The sequence below is a fragment of the Bathycoccus prasinos genome (assembly GCF_002220235.1).
Source record: "Bathycoccus prasinos genomic : Chromosome_4".
Taxonomy (NCBI): Eukaryota; Viridiplantae; Chlorophyta; class Mamiellophyceae; order Mamiellales; family Bathycoccaceae; genus Bathycoccus; species Bathycoccus prasinos.
The window spans coordinates 858,728-877,551 of record NC_024005.1 but is presented as its reverse complement, the minus strand read 5'-3'; the positions used below and the strand labels follow the sequence as shown (position 1 = coordinate 877,551).

The following is an 18,824-nucleotide window of genomic DNA, read 5'->3' as shown; positions in this document are numbered from 1 at the left end:
TGTGTGTGTGTGCGTGTTTTCGAAGAGAGAGAGAAAGAGAGGCGAGAGATCCGAGTTATATAAAGTGTGTGTAATATCAACAATTTTGAGTATTTTAGTTTGAAAATCTGAGGACGCGAGCGAAAGCTATGAATACAAAACTCTTCTTCTAAGAGGAATGAAACCGGTGTTTTTTCGGCACCGTCAGCTTAGATACCTCTCTCTCGCCCTCTCCGACACCGCTAAACATCGATTTCTTCTTAAACACCCCACTGCTCATGTTATCCAAGCGCTTCTTCTTGCCCGCTTTCTTCGTCTTGAAATCGTTCCAACTGCTCGCCCGTTTCGCGTGTTCGCTCACGTCTGCTTTTTGTTTCTGCTTATACTTAAACGTTTGCAACTGTTTCCTCTTTCGATCTCTGGTGACTTTATCGTCGTCGTCTTGTATTTGAAGCCTCTTCGGGACGATTAAATTCCCTTCCTCGTCGTACGTCGGTTTATCGTCGGCGCCGCGGTAGAGCAGATTTTTCGGCGGCGGCTTATTGTTACCGCCGTCCTCCTCCTCGTCACCGTTTTCTTTTCTAGTTCGTCCTCCTTTTGTTGTTGTTTCTATTCTTTCCTCGTCTTCTCCGTTTGAAGGTCGTTTCAAAACCTTCCACTTCTTCTCCTCTTCCTCTCGCTTCCTCTTCTCTGCCTCTTCCTCTTCCGTTTGACGCAAATTCTCCAAATCCTCCAACTCTTTCTCAATCGCTTCGTGTTCTTCTTCTTCTTTCATTTTCATCGTCGTCGTTTGCTTCTTTCTCTCCTCTTCTTCTTTTTCCTCCGTCGCGCGTTCTTTCAAGACCTCTCTGGTTAACTCGATGACTTCCTTTAACTCTCGTTTCATCTCTTCTTTCTCCTCGCCGTCGTCTAATTGGTCGATATCTTCCATCTGTTCCGCGTATTCACGCAGAGCTTGTTCGAGCTCTGGGATGGATTGGACCGCTTCCTCTTCGTCCTCTTCGTCTTTGTTCTCTTCTTCATCTTCGGCGCATTTTCGCTCTTCTGTCGTCGTCATTATCTTCCGTGAGACACTTTTTCTAGGGGAAATTGGACGAAAATTCTGCAGAAATCATGCGCGCTTTTGAGACCGTTTCTCGCGCGCAACTTCAACACACGCGCTCCTCCGCATCGAAAATCCGTTTAAAGAGGCGCAAAACCGTTCGACGAGGACGTGTTGCGGTCGTTTCGAGCGCAAAAGAGGAGGACGATGACGAGGAGGACGACGAACCGCCGCCGGAAGTGTTACCATACATCGGCGGCGACTTGTTACCGAAAGAAACGGAGACGCATACATCCGGCTACGTCGCCATCGTCGGACGTCCAAACGCCGGGAAATCGACTTTATTGAACAAAATCTTAGGCACAAAACTTTCCATCGTGACGAAGAAACCGCAAACGACCAGACACCGGATTTTAGGCGTTCTGAGCGACGAAGAATCGCAGATGGTGCTGTTGGATACACCTGGGGTGATGCGATCCGCGTTTAATAAGCTGGACGAGACGATGTTGAAATCGGTGCGATCTTCGGTGAAAACGGCGGATTGTTTGATCATCGTTATAGATGGGGACGCGAAAGAGACCGCGGAGAAAGATTTTGAGAACTTGTTGGATGTAGACGTGATCGGGAAGGTACCGACGGCGGTGTGCGTGAATAAGTGCGATAGGATTAAAGACGTGCAAAGGATTAAGGAGTTGATGAAGTATTTTAGGCAAGTTGAGGGTGTTTCAGAGGTGATTCCGATTTCAGCCTTGAACGATACCGGCGTGAAAGAAGTCGTTCAATGGGCGAAGGGGAAGTTACCGGTTGGACCGTCTTATTTTTCCAAGGAGTATTTATCGGAACACCCGGAGCGGTTCTTCGTGGCGGAAATCATTCGCGAGAAGATATTCGAGCTGTATTCGCAAGAGGTGCCGTACTGCTCGTCGGTTTGGGTGGAGGAGTTGAAGGAGAGGAAACCGCCGGCGAAGGATTTGATTCGGGCGACGATTTACGTCGAGAGGCAATCGCAGGTTGGTATCGTCGTCGGCGAAGACGGCGCGGCGATGAAAAAGTTGAGCACGGAAGCGAGGAAAGATATCGAAGTGTTTTTAGAGAGAGGAGTGTTTTTAGAGATGAAGGTGAAATCGAAACCGGGGTGGCGATCGAACGATAAGTCGTTGACGGAGTTTGGTTTGGAAGATCCGAATAAGACGAGTAACCCGGATTTTCGAGAATAATAATAAGAATAGTAAGAATAATAACGATAGCCGTAATATACTTAGGTAGTAGTTTGATTGGGGTATCTGCTCTGGGTACTTGTCGTGTACACAACACGTAGAGCAATAGATGCGCAGATGATCATTGAAAGAGCCAACGCGGAATTCGCATGTTCTTCGATTCGAGAAATGTTTTATATTTTTCAACAACCGCGGCGAGATTCGTAGATTCGCGACGATTTTGGTAGTGGTACATTTCGTCGTTCTCGCCGTCGTCGCTCTCGTCGTCGCTCTCGTCGTCATCGCCGCGGTCCGCCGAGAAGACCACGGAAGAAGAGGAAGATGATTTAGACGCCGCAGTCGTTCGTCTCTTCCGACGTCGTCGTTTACCTCGTCGTCGCGAAGCGGCTTCGGCAGCGTCTCCTCTCTCTTCGTTCTCCTCCGACCGACCGACGCATAAAAGTCCTCGAAACCGTCTCGTCGGCGTTCTGTACGCCAGCGGCACTACCACTTTTGCTTTTTTAGGAGCAGCAGCCCCGAAACCATCGTCCTTTTCATCGGAAGAAGAAGAAGAAGAAGAAGAAGAGCGCGGCAAAATTTTACCATCGCTCTTCTCCTCGAGGATGAATTCCCATTTTCGAGAGCACCACCCCATCAGCTTCTGTTCTCGCGAAGAAGAAGAAGAAGACAAAGAAGAAGAAGAAAAACGCATCGCGCTTACGAGTCGTTCGTTTCGTCGGAGGATCAATCGCAAAGTGCCCGCGCGAAGATGAAAATGTTTTCTGTTCCTTTTATTAGAGTAGTAAAAATAGGGGTTTGTCGTCTCGTGTATTTTTAGATCAAAAATGTCTCTCTGAAATCGTCTTTATTTATTAATAAAATCTCTCGAAAAAATCTCTCCTTTTCTTTTTCGCTCTCGTCTTTTGCTCTTGTCTTTTTTTTTTATTTTTGAGATCTTTTTTGTCCGCTCCTCTTTCGAAGTCTCTCTTCTTTATTCGGATAAAATTTTATCAATCACTTCATTCAATTCATTTTTGAAGAAGAAGACTCTACTAAAGAAGACCACGATGGCGACGACGATGGCGAGAAGAGCGAGTGGTTGTAACGCGTCGTCGCTTTTGTCTTCTTCTTCTTCGAAAAGAGGAACGAAAAAGCGATTCGTATTCTCGTCAAAATCATCATCTTCACTCGTCGTGAAAAAGAAGAGCAAAGCGGAGAAGAGCGAGCGTTTCTTTTTCTCGTCGAATTGCAAAAGTGGTAGCTTTAACGGCGTTTTTGCGTCTGGGATGAGACGGAGAGGAGGCGCGTGTTGTTCCTCTGCTTCTTCTTCTTCTCGTTGTTCGGCCGCTTCCGCTTCGGGGGACGACGGGGAGGAGGAGGAGGTAAAAAAGAGCGACGATGCGTCGACAAAGACGATTGAGGAAATCAAAGCAGATAAAACAACAACGGTAACATCAAAGAATAGAAAAGAATCCATCCCGAAAAACCACATAGACGCGATCATTCCGGAACCGACGGAGCGTCCACACGAGCGATGGGTGAATAACAAACCGTACAACCCGATGAGTCCTACGGTTGGCCAGTGCGAGCCGTTGCCGAAGACGTTGCCGAAGTTGTCGAGAGGCGAGAGGAAAGAGACGGCGTACGATTTGTTAATCGTCGGGTGCGGACCGGCTGGGTTGTATACCAGCACGCAAGCATCTGAGAAAGGTTTGAAAGTAGCGCTGATTGATCCGAAACCGTTAGCTGGATGGAGGAACAATTACGGCGTCTGGTGCGACGAGTTCCAAGCCTTGGGATTCGAGGACTGTTATCGAGCGAGTTGGCCGAGAGCGCAGGTTATTTTTGGCGACGCGGACACTCCCGAGGAGAACGACCGGCAGACTGGGAAGTTTTTAGACCGCGCGTACGCGCAAGTGGACAGAGCGAAACTGAAATCGAAACTGATTTATAGAGCGATGGAAAATAAAGTAGAATTTGGGACGCAAAACGTGAAATCGGTCAAACACGACGAGGACGACGTTTCCGAAGTGACGTTATCGGATGGGTCCGTGGTGTTTGCGAAAATGGTTTTAGACGCCACCGGACACGCGAGAAAGTTAGTGGACTTTGAGCGAGAGTTTACGCCCGGGTACCAAGCCGCGTTTGGCATTGTTTGCGACGTCGAATCGCACCCGTTTCCGTTGGATACGATGTTGTTTATGGATTGGCGAGACGACCATTTGGACGACGCGTATAAATCGGTGAATGATATCTTACCGACGTTTTTATACGCCATGCCGTTTTCCAACACGCAAGTGTTTTTAGAAGAAACCAGTTTAGTCGCCAGACCTGGGTTGGAGTTTGACGATTTGAAAGTAAAGTTGAAACAGCGCTTGGAACGATTAGGCGTGAAAGTGACCAGAGTGGAGGAGGAGGAGTACTGTTTGATTCCAATGGGCGGCGTGTTGCCGGCGTTTCCGCAACGGACGTTAGGAATTGGCGGAACTGCAGGGATGGTTCATCCGAGCACCGGATTTATGGTGGCTAAAACCATGCGTTCGGCGAACGTTTTAGTAGACGCGATTTTCGAGGCGTTGAGAGCGGGCAAATCCGGCATGGACGCCGCAGATTTAGTCGACGAATCCATTCCCGCGAGCGATTCCACTTTATTCTCAGCAAAATCAGCATCGGAAGACATTTGGAAGAAAGTTTGGACGGAAGAAGATTTGCGCGTTCGAACGTTCATGTGTTTCGGCATGGAAACGTTGATGGAGTTGGATATCAAAGGCACGCGTCAATTTTTCAAAACGTTCTTCAACTTACCCAGAGACGTTTGGGGTGGCTTTCTCAGTTGGAACATCGGGCCTACCGGTTTACTCTCTTTAGGTATCGCGTTGTTCGCTTCCTTCAACAACTACATGCGGTACACGTTTGTCACGTCCGCGTTGCCATTCATGGGGAGTTTCTTTGCAAACTTTGCCAGCGCGCAAAACAAATTCGATTCTAGCCGATGGGGAGGCGCGTTTCTAGAAATCAACACGACGCCGAAGAAGATGCCGCCAACCTTACCTGGCTACGGGGGCATTCCGACGCCGAAGAAAGCAAAAATGAACTTCAGTGAAACGCTGCCGACGAAAGACGATGTGAGCATGGATGAGGACGAGGAGGAGAAAGAGGAGAAGGAGGAAGAGGACGACGACGACGACATCGACGGCGTCTCGGGCGAAGGCGTCTACGAGAAGGCCAACCCGACGGAGAAACCAATCTTGAAGTCGCCGTTAGATTTCGAAAAGCTGTTGCAGGGCGAGTTATCTTACACGTCTGATAGTACGAATAGCAGTAATCAAGTCTACCCGGAAGTGAAGATTGAGAGCTACAAAGACGACCGCGAGTGGATCGCGTTTCAACAGCGCAAAGTCTTCCCGGACCAACAACCCATCGTGAACGTCTTGGACGTTTTAAAAACCGGCGAGAAAGTGGATTGCTTAATCATAGGCGCTGGTCCTGCTGGGTTAGCCATCGCCGCTGAAACTGCAAAGAAGGGCTTATCCGTCGGCGTCGTCGCCCCGGACGCGCCGTTCGTGAACAACTACGGCGTCTGGTTGGACGAGTTCAAAGCGATTGGTTTAGAACACACTTTGCTTCACAAATATGAAGACACTTTAGTCTGGTACGACGATAGCGACCCAGAAAGTGGACGAAGTTTAGGTCGACCGTATGGACAAGTGTGCAGAAGGCGATTGCGCGAACATCTGTTGTCTGAGTGTAAAAAATCCGGCGTGAAGTACCTCCCCGGTATCGTCGATCGCGTACAACACTTCTCTTCTAGCGAAGAGAAACCGTCGGAGATTCGCGGACGATTTTTGAAAACGGACGCGTCCTCGAGAGGCAATTACGGTGAAGGGTCCACTGATGTCGATTTGGCCGGCGTCGCCAACGATGATTTCGAGAAAGACTTTGAAGTCTTTTCCGATTTAGTCGTCTGTTCGACCGGTCATAATCGCGAGATGTTGAGGTATGAATCCGGCCCGCCGCCGGGATGGCAAACCGCGTACGGGATCGAAGTGACCATCCCGAACCATCCTTGGGAGAAGAACAAAGCCGTGTTTATGGATTTTCGCCAAGCTGACCCGGAGTTAAAAGGTGAAATGCGAAACAGCCGAAAAGAGGACGGGAGTTGGAGAGTGCCGAGTTTCTTATACGTCTTACCCGTGGACGAAAACACGGTATTTGTGGAAGAGACGTGTTTAGTCGCGCGAGTGCAAATTCCTTTCGACGAGTTGAAAAGACGATTGTACAGGCGCTTAACGCGAATGGGTGTTGAAGTCGACCAAGAGAAAATCATCGAAGAAGAAGCGTCGTGGATTCCATTGGGCGGTACGCCTCCGGTGTCGCCTCAGCGCACGTTGGCGTACGGCGCCGCGGCGGGGATGGTCAATCCAGCCAGCGGCTATTCCATCACGAAATCGCTCGGAGAAGCTCCGGGAGTGGCTGAGGCTATTTATGAAGGGTTCCAAAAAGCGAAAGAAACGAAGGATTACTCGGAAATTTCTCACGCAGCCTGGGACCGTTTGTGGGGCTACGAACGAAGACGACAAATTGGCTTTTACCAATTCGGCATGGAACTTTTAATTTCCTTGCGCATCGAGCAAATGCGAAACTTCTTTGGCACGTTCTTCGGGTTACCGATTGAATTTAACCGAGGTTTCTTAGCGAGTAAGTTGAACTCCGTTCAACTGTTGCAATTCGCGATGATGATGTTTTTCCAAGGAAACAACGATTTGCGGGGCTTGCTTTTGGCGCATTTAGTCACCGAAGGCGGGTCCGGAGTTCGTTTGTTCACATCGTACACGCGACCGATTTTGGAAATGTTAGAAATCGACGTCGCTGGTTTGGAGGAAAAAGATGGGAAACCAAAGTCGTTACAAACGGCCGATGGCATCAATTTGTTGGACCGGAACATCCCGCCGCAAGATCGAAACACGAACATCATGATGAGAGAATTTCAACAGAGTTTAGAGCAAGGCATGACGCCTGGATTTTCCGGACGTGATTGGTGGAAGGTTGGTTCTTCATCATCATCTTCCGGCAACGGCTCTAGTAATAACAGTAATAATAGCAACAGCAGCATGGCCGCCTCGGCCTCGCCAATGGTAACCAGGGAAAGTCAAACGACCGAGTATTGGTCCAACGGCTCGCAATCCATGGTCAAAACGGTCGTCAAAAACACCGGCTTGTCTGAAGCCGATTTGTACGGGAACGATCGAATCAAGTTTCTCCCGAAATCTATCATCAACTTACCCGGCGAGAACGTCATCGTTCCACCGCATTTGACCGGTGGTTTACCCGGCGATATCGGCTTTGATCCGCTAAAGTTCGGCGCGCAATCCGACTTGTTGAAATTCCGCGAGCGCGAGTTAATCAACGGCAGATGGGCGATGCTCGCCGCTATCGGCGTTTTACTTCCAGAGTTTCTCTTCAAGTTTGGTTTATACGGCGAAGGTACCGATCAACACTGGTGGTCTACGAAGATCATCCACGACGTTGCCGACGGATGGCAGCTCACGTACATGGGTTCGGAAATCCCGTGGGGTCTCTTTTGGTTACCGATTATTCATTTGCCGTTGATGTTCGTTGCGGAGATGTTGCGCACCGGGAAGTTTGAAATCGAACGGTTTAGCACTTTGGATAAGTTGTATCCCGGCGGACGATTGTTCGACCCGCTCGGTTTAGCCGCGAACCAAAGCGAAGAGGAAGTGAGGATTTTAAAAGCGATTGAAATTCAGCACTGCAGATTGGCCATGTTGGCGTTTTCCATCTTTTGCTTCCAAGGAGCGACTGGTAAAGGGCCGTTGGATTTCTTCTAATATTTTCTAGATGACTACTGTGTTAATATAAATGGTAATTTTAAGCTTGCGTGTAACGTCCTCATTCTGTTAAATGTCTTCTTTTTGCGATGTTTGTTGTTACAACAATGTTTTAACTATTCTGCTAAAAAGAGAATTTCGCGGGCGCGTGTGCCTTTACTTGATCAAAATGAACGGTATCTTCAGCATCACCGTCAAAGGATCTCTCCCACTCGTGTCGCTGCCGCTGGTGTCTCCCATCTCCCCTTCTTTCTCTCCTCTCGGCAACTCCTCGACTTCAATCTCGCGAATCTTTTCCACGTCGATGAAGAACGGAAACTCCGTTTGATGTTGCGTCGATTTTTCCCCGCGACGAAGGTCCTCTTTTTCGTCATCTTCTCCTTCTTTGCTGTGGTGGTCGTCGTCGAACGAGACGCGCAGCGTCGACTCTCGACTGCACACGTTTAATTTTGCGCGGTCTAAACTTTGTTCGGAATCGAAGGTCAATTTCACCGTCGCGAACGTCGTCAACGGTTTGTCCGGATAGGACGTTTCTATTTTCACCCTCAGTTTTTTCGTCGCTGATGTCGTCGCCGCGGCGGTATCAGCGGCCGCGGCATTCGCGATGGTGGTGACGTTTTTCAGTTGGCTTTGCTTTCGTTTCTTTTTTCTTTCCGGCGATAGGCGAAAGGCGAAGCCGCCTTCTTCTTCGTCTTCGTCTTCGGAGGACGTTTGTTCCATTCGATGATGTTGTCTTCTCGTCGTCGAGAGTGGTGACATGGGCGTCGCCCCTTCTGTTGCGTTATTATTATTACTTGTCGTGTTTATTTCGACGATTCTTCGTCTCGCGTGTTGTTGTCGCAGCTGCGAACGCGTCAAAGAAGAGGATAAAAATTTCTTCACGCGCATCGGCGGCGGAAGCGACGCTCCCGCAAACGCTCGCTTCGGCAACGTAAACCTTGGATCCAACGCGTTTCCTTCTCCTCCTCCCGTGGTGCACTTTTTCGAAACAACTTCCACGCATACCGTCGCCAACGTATCTCTCAGTTTCGCCTCTCTCGTCGCGATGTCAAACATCGCCTTGGCGGCGACTTCGACAACCTCGTCGTTAAACGCCACGTCGTACACGTCGCACGCGTTCCCGTTGCGGTCGATATCCACCCTCTTATCGCTACACGCCAACGGGAACCGGTGCGTCTTTTCCAAGTCATTTATTTCATGATCGTCGCCTCCCTCCTCCTCCTCCTCCTCTTCCGTTATCCTCCATCGCGCCGGTTTCGGCACTTCCTTCGCCCCGCACACGTTCACCAAAACTTTCCTCCCTCTCGCATCTTTCGTTTTTACCACGTACCCAGGTTTGAGTGTTCCCATTATTTCCTCTAAATCTAAATCTGCTCTCTCCTCGACGACTTCTCCTTCTTCTTCTTTCTCGCCGTCTGTGGCCAAGTGCATCAGCAAATCGTCCTCGTACAACCCACTCGCGGCTTTTTCGAGCAAGAGCATCAAATCATCTCTAGACATGGTTTCGATGAGCGGTTTCAATTGTTCCAAAATCAAGCGCATCTCCGACGGAACGTTATTTTTGTCGGAAGAATCAGAGTCGACGTTGATATCGCCTCCGTCTTTGACGTATTGCAACAGGAAACGCGCGAACGGTTTTAAGCTCATCAGAGATTGGACATCTTTTTCCATTCTATTTGTCGCCGCGGTTTCCAAAGTCGACTTTTGGGACCCAATATTACCACCACCATCACGTGCTCCAGTCATTATCGTCAAAATGACTTTATTTGACTGCTCTTCGCGACCTCTGTCTGTGCGCGATACCTCTGTCTCTGTTTTAGCGGAGAATTTCTGCGGAAAAATGCTTCTTCGTTTGGTGTTACAAGCATTTGCTGTATTTTATTTAGGGTGTTGTATTGAGACCCTAAACACAAAAATTTGTCTCATCAGATTTTTACTCGAAAGCGGCAAAGAAAAGAGCAAGAGAGAGAGAAAACAGCGCTCTGAGAGTAATAAAAGAGAACCGAAACACACAGACACACACAAACAGAGAGAGAGAGGACCCTTTGTTGTTGTGTGTTCTTCTTTTTGTTCCTTTGTCTTCTTCTTTTTCTTTTGTTGAGGACAAAAGAGAGAAAATTCCCGACACAAAATTTGAAGGCTGCCGCGGCTATATACGAGGTTGAAGACATTTCATTGAAAGACTACGACCAATACGAAAGAAGATGGGGAACTCGGATCAAGCGGAGAGAGAATACACGTCGCCGTACGATCTCACGAAACAAACGAGAGGAAGAGGAGGAGATGGGTCGTCGTCGTCGGTATCGTCGCGGTATTATTATGATTCCGCTGGAAGGCATTACCCCCAACAACAACAACAACAACATAAAGACGCGCTCGCGGAGCGGATGATGACATCATCAGCATCGAGCAGCAGCAGCACGAGCCCGATGATCGCACCGGGAGGAATAACGGCAATGTTCACGAATACTAATAACAACGAAAAGCAACAACAAAGAGACCAAACGAACGAAGAGTTGAAAGATATCGTCTTGAACGTGACGCAGAGAGTCATCGCGAATAAGAAGAGAGTTTCGGTGGAAGATTTTGAATCCGGGGAAGCGACCGCGGCGTTGAGCATGGGCGTGATGATTATGATGATTGTGTTTATGATTATCGTGTCGATCGCGTTGAGACAGTTGAAATCGAAGTGGGTACACGCGTCCGGGGCGGCGTTGATGTTGGGGATCGTGTTGGGCGTGATTACGTACCAGGCGAGGACGGATTTGAGCGCGCAAGTCGCGGTGGAAGATAAATCGAGAATCATCCAGTTTGTAGATTGGATGTTTTTCGACGTGAAGTTTTTCTTTCTCGTTTTGTTACCTCCCGTGGTGTTTGAGGCTGGGTATACTTTACATCCGGGGACGTATTTCGGGAACGCAGACGCCATCGCGACGTTTGCGTTTTTGGGATCCTTCATGAACACGTTCATCGTCGGCGGGTTGATGTACTTGTGCGGGAGTTTAGGTTTGTCTTACGCGTGGGATCCGATTTCTGCGTTGTTATTCGGTAGTTTAATCACGTCGACGGATCCCGTGACCGTTTTATCCGTCTTCAACGACATCGGGAACGTGGATCCGGATTTGAACGCGATGATTTTAGGCGAATCGGTGCTGAACGATGCCGTTTGCATCGTTTTGTTCGAGATGTTTTCGAAGCAAATCACGTTGACTCGACTGAAATCCGATTACGCGCAAGAGATGGAGCTGAAAGATTTGATTTTCGAATCTATCAAAGGTTTCGTCCTGACTTTCGGGACGAGTATGACCGTAGGTATCGTCGTCGGCATGGGGTCCGCGTTGTTGATTAAATACGTTTCTGTCACGAGCGAGCACGAAGACGGGTGGGTGTTTGATACCGCGCTGGTATTTTTGTTTCCATATTTAGCGTATTCGATTAGCGAATCGATGGAAATGAGTGGGATCGTATCGGTTCTGTTTTGCGGGATTGTTATGGGGAGATATACCAGGCAAAATTTAGAACGCGCGCCGAGGATGGTGTCCATGTGCTTGTTCAAAGTCCTCGCGTACGTTGCGGAGACGTTTGTGTTCATTTACATGGGCGCGAGTATGTATCGCGCGTCGTTCGCGTACATTACCACCGGTCTCGTCGCCTTAGTCGTCGTCGTAGTCAGTCGAGTCATGTGCGTCTATCCGTTGTCGTACATGTTGAACATAACGTCGAGAAAATCAAACGCCACCGGGTACATTCAAGGCAACACGCAGCATATGTTGGTGTTTTGCGGCTTGAGAGGAGCAGTCGCGTACGCGCTGAGCGTGAAGGCGGCAGCAGAGTTTGGCGCGGTTGGTGGCGCTATGCTCACGGCGACGACGTTTTTGGTGTTGGTGACAGTCATTTTGCAAGGCGCGTTTATGCGACCGGTGATGCAGTGTCTCGGATTCGGTTCCGCCGACGAAGACGGAAAAAATAGTGTTACCAAGGAGGAGAGCGGAAATTTGAACAGTGGTGATAAGGGTGGTGACGACGACGACGACAACGACATTCCAAACGTGGAATCCTTGCATCCATCGAGTGGGAAGAATAACAAACCGGACGAACCTTTGCGCCATCGCTCTTCTTCCTACCACGCTTTGGAAAAGTTTGACGCCAAATACATTCAACCATGGTTAATGTCAGAACCTCCTTCGTCGCCGAATCGAATGTTACGATCATCGACGAGTACCGCGAATAATAACAACAACAACGGTAACGGTAACGGTTCGCACCCGAACACGCCGTCAAGAGTGCGCAAAGGAAAGTCGTCCATCTCCGCAGCCGCCGCGGTGACTGCCGCGCAGAGAGACCTCTCCGCGAGCGACTTTTCCGGGCGAACGATGAACAAGTTCAACGCAGAATCCGGCGAACGCAAACCTTTACTTGGCGAACAAATACAACAACAACAACAACAACAACATCAACAACATCATCATCATCATGGGGGCAACAAGAAGCGTTCCAACTCCCCTCCCAGCACTCGCCGAAAAGAGGTCACCGCGGAGGATATCCGAGGCACTCTAAACTTTGACAAGTTTGGCGCGCACGACCGAGAAACCTCTCTGAACTCATCGACCATCGAGGAATCTTTGCGGTTATCGCGGAAATACGAGCGAGAGAAGCTCGGCGAGAACGTTACGCCACATCATCATCATCGTAAAGAGATTAGCGTCTCACTCGCCGCCGCCGCCGAGGAGACTTTTTACTGATGACATCAAAACCATACTCACGCTGCTCGCGCAATAATATAGCAACTATAATAATACTTTAGAGGTTTTAAATTAGATAACATAGGAGAAGAATGTTAAGAGAGAGAGAGAACAACGCGTACATAATAAACATCCTCCCGCTCGTCCGCCTTCACATTTTTCTCCTCGTAACTCGTGTCAGGAAACGACATTTAATACGTATCAATACCACGTAATACTACTAAGAAGAAGAAGAAGAAGAAGAAGAAACAAACGCCTTAATTCTCGAAGACAACAGTGAGTATTCTTCGTCGTCGCCGTAATGTCGAACGCGTCGACGTCCGTCCTCTCTTCCTTTGCCATTCGTGGCGGTAAAAGTGATGTTTCCCGAACGCCGCGGGGAAAGAAATCATCGTCTCGACGAGAACAAAACGAGGAGGACGAAAACGATCGCACCGCTGATCTACCACCACCGTCTCGCGCGGAACACTTAATCTTAGCGTGGATATCGATCAACCCGAGCGTGAAACGGTTGTGCGGGTACGGTTTGGAGCCGTTTCAAGAGGAAATTCGATTCCTCTTGGAAGGGTTGCTTTGGAGAGAGATACAAAAATGGACCAAAAACGAGGAGGACGAGGAGGAGGAATCTTCTTTAGCTTCTTCTTCTGACGCGAAAGAAGGAGCTAAACGAGTGTGGGTGAAAGGCATTCTCGTTCGAGCGATGATGGTGTTTTTCATTCTGTATCCAAACTACGTCGTGTTGGCGACGTGCGCGGTGTTCGTCCGGGCGTCTTTGCGAGCGAGGCGAAGGGCGAGTCTCGAGAGGAGGAGGAATACGAAGGAGAAGAAGAAGAAGAAGAAGAACAAGGAGGAGGAAGATGTCGTGGTGCCTCGGATGAGCGCATACGGTGTGATTGTTTTAGAAACCATAGCGGACCGGTTGGAAACGATCGCGTCGATTGCGAGCGGGAGAGACCCGTTGGCGCTGAGAGTGGCGTGTTTCGCGTGCGCGTGGTTGTTCGTCTTGTCGTTTTTCGTGAGTTTCAGCGCGTGGTTCGCGGCGTTGGCGCTGTTTGCGACGAAACCAAAAGGCGCGAAGCGAGTTTTAGAGGCGTGTTTTAGATGAGTGCGCGTGAATAGAAGATTTTTAAGCCGTTGTTGTTTAAATGTAGAGTACTAGTAAATTAGATGATATTACTTCTTCGCCCCAAATTTGAAGGTCAACTTTGGCTTGGGCGGCGCGTCAACGTCCATCGGAGCAGAGACCGGTGCATGGGGAGCCGATGCAGGCGCAACGGGAGAAGGAGCGGGAGGAGGAAAACCAACGGGCTCGATATCCAGCACTTCGCCTCCGGCGCCAAAGATTTGATCCTCTTCCGATTTTAATCTCTGCGCTTCGCGCTCCTGCGCCTCTCGCATCTTTCTCATGCGCTTTTCTTCCTTCTTTGCGCGTTTGCGTTGTTTCTCGGCCATTCGTAAAGCCGCGGCTGGATCGATCTTGTGCAAATCCGCTCGGCTCAAAGGTTCCGGATGTTGCGTCGCTCTGAGAGACGCCTTCTTGATTGCTCTCATGACGTCGTCGATTTGATACTCCTCGATTTTCTCGTGACGAGGCGACTCTTTTATTTTCACGGTTAACGTTCGAAGAAGTTTATTTGCCGCGACTTTACACTTCGCGCCGTCTGTATACGCGCACGATTTCAACAAATTTAACGTTTCCTTTTTCGCGCGATAGTGCACCAACATTTTTTCGTAGTATTGATCGAACGTCTCTTTCGTTTGGCCCAAAGAAGCATCGTTAGCGGCGAGACTACTCTTTTGATGCGAGTAATTCGTCACCGCGTCAATCGTGTCCCACAACAAATGCACCCGAGCGAACGGGTTCGGTTCCTTGCCAATCACCTCTAAACACTCGTGTAAATTACCCGCATCATCGTTCACCCCGACGGCGTCGAGGAACAACGTCGAAATGCGGTCGCGTCTCCCTCTCGCGTTTTCCGCGTTCAACCCGACCGCGTCGTCCACGCACTGCAACGCAGACTCGATGACTTTTTGCCTCTTCTCCACTTGAACGTTTTCATCATCGAAAGCGAACCGAGCTAAATTCGCCAACGCTCGGTAACACGATCTCGCGACGACGTTACGGTCGGACTTGATAAACACCGGGTCTCTGTGCGCGTAACGAACCGCTTGCGCCATGGCTAAATCTCTTCGTTTCGCGTCCGGCGGCATGGAAATGGACAGAGCCTCCAACGCGGCGACGATTAAACCGACGTCCGAGTTTGGATTCCCCGTGTTGTCGTTCCTCGACAAGCGATCGACTAAACAATCAAACGCGCTCGTTGGAGTAGAGATGACTCCGTTCATGCTATTTGAATCATCCACGGATGCTCCGAGCGCGAGTAACACCGCCTCGTCGACGATCGTTTCCGACACGTCTCTCGTATCGTTCGGTTTCGGAAAGCCCGTGTTTGGATCGCACTGCGTTCGTCGGTAATACGAAACCAAAGCGCTCAAACCGAGAAACTTGGACTTGACCCCGGTGCTTTTCCCTAACGCCATCGCCGCTTCCGCTCGAACGCGACAAAACGTCGTCTTGTTGCTGCGCAAGCACTTCTCCAACGCCGCGCAGGCGGTTTGGGAACCAATCTTCGCTCTTTCGGCGAGGAATCTCACCGCGCTCGATTGCGCCACCACATCCATTTCTTTGTCCAACAGAAGCGCTTGCATGGACTCTAATCCGACTTGTTCAGTCGGCAATCGGATGTTGCAGAGCCATTCCCCGTCGGGATCGACCCGCACCCAGGATACCTGGTTATCTTTGGCCGTCAACAAATCGTTATTTATATCCGCCCCGGTTCCGGATTCGACGACTGGCGCGGAGAACTTTTTCTTTTCGTAACGAGATTCTTTCGTTTTCACTTGCAACGGCATCTCGGCAAAGTGTTCGTGTTCGGACGGGGCCACTGTTCCAGGAGCTGCTGTCGCGCCTCCAGCAGTCAACGCCACGACGTGATCCGAAGCCGTCGCGTCTTCTTGCAATCGAATGGTCACGCTCGTTCGATGATTTCTCGCCACTCTCGACGCGGCTTCATCGGCAGCAAGAGTCGCCGGCGAGTGAATGACTTTCAGGACAAACTCGAGCTTGTTTTTCCGTTTGCGAATGCTGTACTCGACATCGAACGTCGGCGAGCCGCAGCCGTAGACCCACCGTTCGACGAAAGAAGCAATTTCGCCTTTGCCTAAATTTACCGCCGAGCGACAGTGGTCCAGGAAGTGCTGCGAGGATATCCATCGCGCGTTAGAGGCTAACGCTTCCCGTAACTTTTCCATTCTCTGCGCGTGTTCTTGATTTTGACTTTCCTTCGCGGTCTTTTTGTTCGAAGCATCTTTTTTCGAGTCTTTGTTCTTGGCGGCGTCGCTTTTATCGCCTCCTTTGTTGTTTTCATCCTTCGAGCTCTCTTTCGTCCTTTTTTGCTGCAAGTTGGCGAAATATTTGCAGACTTTTTGTAAACCTTCGCGTCCCATGCGTCGTTCGAGCAGACCGACGACGGCGACGGATTTTAAGCGAAGTAACCGCTCGATTCTCGGCGAAAGCGACAAAGGAGAGTGACTTCCCAAGACGGCGATGTCGTCTAGAGTTTTCGGAAACGGATAAAGGGAATCCCCACTAACTAAAACTTCTTTCGGCTCGACGCTTTTGATAACTTGCCCGGCAGCATTTGCGGCGACAGATACTTGCGCGTTCTTCTTTCCGTTCGCCACCGCTTCCACTTTTTTCGCGTTTGAGAATCGTTGACCTTTCCCGCCCGTCGTGCATCCTTCTCTCCACAACCTCGTCGCTTGCGAGCACAACGGCGGCAACACTTTCCCATCGTCGTACATGGCAACCTCCTCGGCTTCTTTCGCGCGACGGTAACTGATTTCATTCGTGCCACAACATTTTTGCACGTATGCGTTGGCTAAATTTCCGGCTAATCCTTCCACCAACCACGAATCGGAGACGACGTCTCGAGGGAGGAGCAACACGCCAAACCATAAATTCGCCAACGCTTCAGCTAGACTCGCTCGAGATTCCACGCATCTCGGCCCATCCGTTGGGTCGACGATAAAAACGTCTTTCGAAAAGAGCACCGTCGCGTTCGCCAAGGAAAATCCTCTAGCGTTGTTTGGCGCGAGAGAGTTCGGTAAGAAAACCAACCGCGTGTGTTCCGCCGGGTATAAATTTCCCAAATAGGATTCAAAACTTTCCATGCAATCGTAAACGCCTCGACCGAGGAACTTTAATCGCTCGTAGTGTTCCAAAAACGCCACGTCCGAGTCTTCTTCGGTCGCGTTTGTCGCCATCGAAGTCTTTGGAATGTACATGGTGATGCCTTCTTTGCTTTGCATTTGATGCGTAATTTTTGTTGTCTGCTTTTTTGTTCTCGCGAACGGGTTTACCGGAAGCGCGTTCGGGTCGACGGTTTCTATTGTGGCGTCTCGATACGCTCTGTGCGCGCTAAACGGACCAACCACGACGCACACATCCCTTGCTACGCACGGAACGACGCTCCTGAACGTGTGCCTTCGCCTAAACTGTCCGTCGATATCGGAAACTTCTGGTTCCCACACGGCTTCTTCAAACTGTCCGGGAGCGATGGCGACTAAATGGGGCGCACACGAAATGTCGAAATCGAACTCAGTCAAACAATCGTGCACGTCCACGCACGGGAACCAACACGAAGGCTTCTCTAAAGTACCAGGAGCTTTGAAAAATTCCCCGTCGCACGCGACGCTCAGATCGGTTATGACGTGTTTCTTCGTATTTTTTGACGAAGGCGATGAAGAAGATGACCAGAACGATCTCTGCGCGCGCTGTTCATGGTCGCCATCACCACCGTTGTCGTCGTCACCGGTATTATCGACATCGATAGCAACGATACCTTCACCATCGTCCTTTGCGGCGGCGGCGGCGGCGGGAAAATTCCCCGATCGAAATCGCATCAAAACTTCCACCTCTCTCCCTTCGTCCTTCTTCTTCGTATTATCAGTCTTATTATCATTCATTTCTTCGTCTTCGTCTCCCGCATCCTCCATTGCCGCGTCTGGATCATCTTCACCTCCTTTCGAGTTAAAATCAATCTCCTCCCCGCTCTCGAGCTCGACGAGGACAATCGAAGCGCCTGCCCCCGCGAACCTACTACTAATGAGAGAAGCCGCGCCGGCGCTCCCGGTACTGCCGATACTACCGCCGCCGCCGCCAGTATTCATCGTCATCAAACTCTCGTCTTCGACCTGTTTCATAAGCTTAATCCTCTCCACGATGGAATCGTCGAAAAACGCATTCGTAGCAGCTTTTGGGGTAGTGTTAGTCGTCGTCGTGGTAAAATTCGTATCCTCTTCTTCGTCGACGAAAATCCGCCTCCACCTTCCTTTCTGTCCACCGATTTTAATCGAATCGATTTCCACCAAATCTTTCTCCGCGTGAAACAGGAGCGTTTTTACCCTATTCCTCCTCCTTTCAGTCGTCGTTTCCGTTTCCGTCGTTTGAATAATCTTCGACTGATCGTCATTTTCAGCAGCGTTCGCGTTATTGCGAGGAGGAGAGATGCGCATCAACGTCTCCCCTCGCACCCACGCTCGTTTCGCGTCGATTGCTTCAAAATCATCATCCGTCGGGTTTCCATACACGACGTCCAATGTGAGCGATTGCTTGCGTATTTTCGGGATCAATAGAGACTCCATTATGATTCGTCGTAGGTACTCTTCCTCTCCTCTCGAGCAGCCCCGGCGAAAAGAGGAGGAAAAGCGTTGTTCTATATTAGTAAGAGAATTCTGACGATTTTGTTGGACGTGTGAAAGGGTACTGACCCAGGAAATATGTAATATGTGGTATACTACTACTTTAAAAAAATTCATCGCAACGGTTTCCTAAGAACAGGGGGTGTCAAGAGCAGCTCTACTCAACGAAAGAGAAACGTATTATTTATGCACGTAACAGAGATCGATCGACAGACTTTTCGGGTGTGTGACAACTTTAAGACACTTTAATGTG

At 49.7% G+C, this 18,824-nt stretch overlaps 7 protein-coding genes across 7 annotated transcripts; 4 read left to right on the top strand and 3 right to left on the bottom strand.

Moving 5' to 3' along the window:
* Positions 1-148: 148 nt before the first annotated feature.
* On the bottom strand, positions 149-1,036 carry Bathy04g04410 (unknown protein; the record flags this gene model as incomplete). The annotated part of the gene is made up of 1 exon (XM_007513457.1): positions 149-1,036. The coding sequence occupies one exon, from the start codon at positions 1,034-1,036 to the stop codon at positions 149-151; it is 888 nt and encodes a 295-aa protein (XP_007513519.1).
* Positions 1,037-1,092: 56 nt separating this feature from the next.
* Positions 1,093-2,238, top strand: Bathy04g04400 (GTP-binding protein Era; the record flags this gene model as incomplete). Its single annotated transcript, XM_007513613.1, has 1 exon — positions 1,093-2,238. One exon carries the CDS (start codon positions 1,093-1,095, stop codon positions 2,236-2,238), a length of 1,146 nt encoding a protein of 381 aa, XP_007513675.1.
* Positions 2,239-3,284: 1,046 nt separating this feature from the next.
* On the top strand, positions 3,285-8,066 carry Bathy04g04390 (putative lycopene beta cyclase; the record flags this gene model as incomplete). Its single annotated transcript, XM_007513350.1, has 1 exon — positions 3,285-8,066. One exon carries the CDS (start codon positions 3,285-3,287, stop codon positions 8,064-8,066), a length of 4,782 nt encoding a protein of 1,593 aa, XP_007513412.1.
* Positions 8,067-8,222: 156 nt separating this feature from the next.
* On the bottom strand, positions 8,223-9,812 carry Bathy04g04380 (the record flags this gene model as incomplete). Its single annotated transcript, XM_007513739.1, has 1 exon — positions 8,223-9,812. The coding sequence occupies one exon, from the start codon at positions 9,810-9,812 to the stop codon at positions 8,223-8,225; it is 1,590 nt and encodes a 529-aa protein (XP_007513801.1).
* Positions 9,813-10,270: 458 nt separating this feature from the next.
* Bathy04g04370 (Na+/H+ antiporter) lies at positions 10,271-12,808 on the top strand (the record flags this gene model as incomplete). Its single annotated transcript, XM_007513664.1, has 1 exon — positions 10,271-12,808. One exon carries the CDS (start codon positions 10,271-10,273, stop codon positions 12,806-12,808), a length of 2,538 nt encoding a protein of 845 aa, XP_007513726.1.
* A 301-nt stretch (positions 12,809-13,109) lies between these two features.
* On the top strand, positions 13,110-13,913 carry Bathy04g04360 (unknown protein; the record flags this gene model as incomplete). Its single annotated transcript, XM_007513399.1, has 1 exon — positions 13,110-13,913. The coding sequence occupies one exon, from the start codon at positions 13,110-13,112 to the stop codon at positions 13,911-13,913; it is 804 nt and encodes a 267-aa protein (XP_007513461.1).
* Positions 13,914-13,981: 68 nt separating this feature from the next.
* On the bottom strand, positions 13,982-18,514 carry Bathy04g04350 (predicted protein; the record flags this gene model as incomplete). The annotated part of the gene is made up of 1 exon (XM_007513642.1): positions 13,982-18,514. One exon carries the CDS (start codon positions 18,512-18,514, stop codon positions 13,982-13,984), a length of 4,533 nt encoding a protein of 1,510 aa, XP_007513704.1.
* Positions 18,515-18,824: the final 310 nt, after the last annotated feature.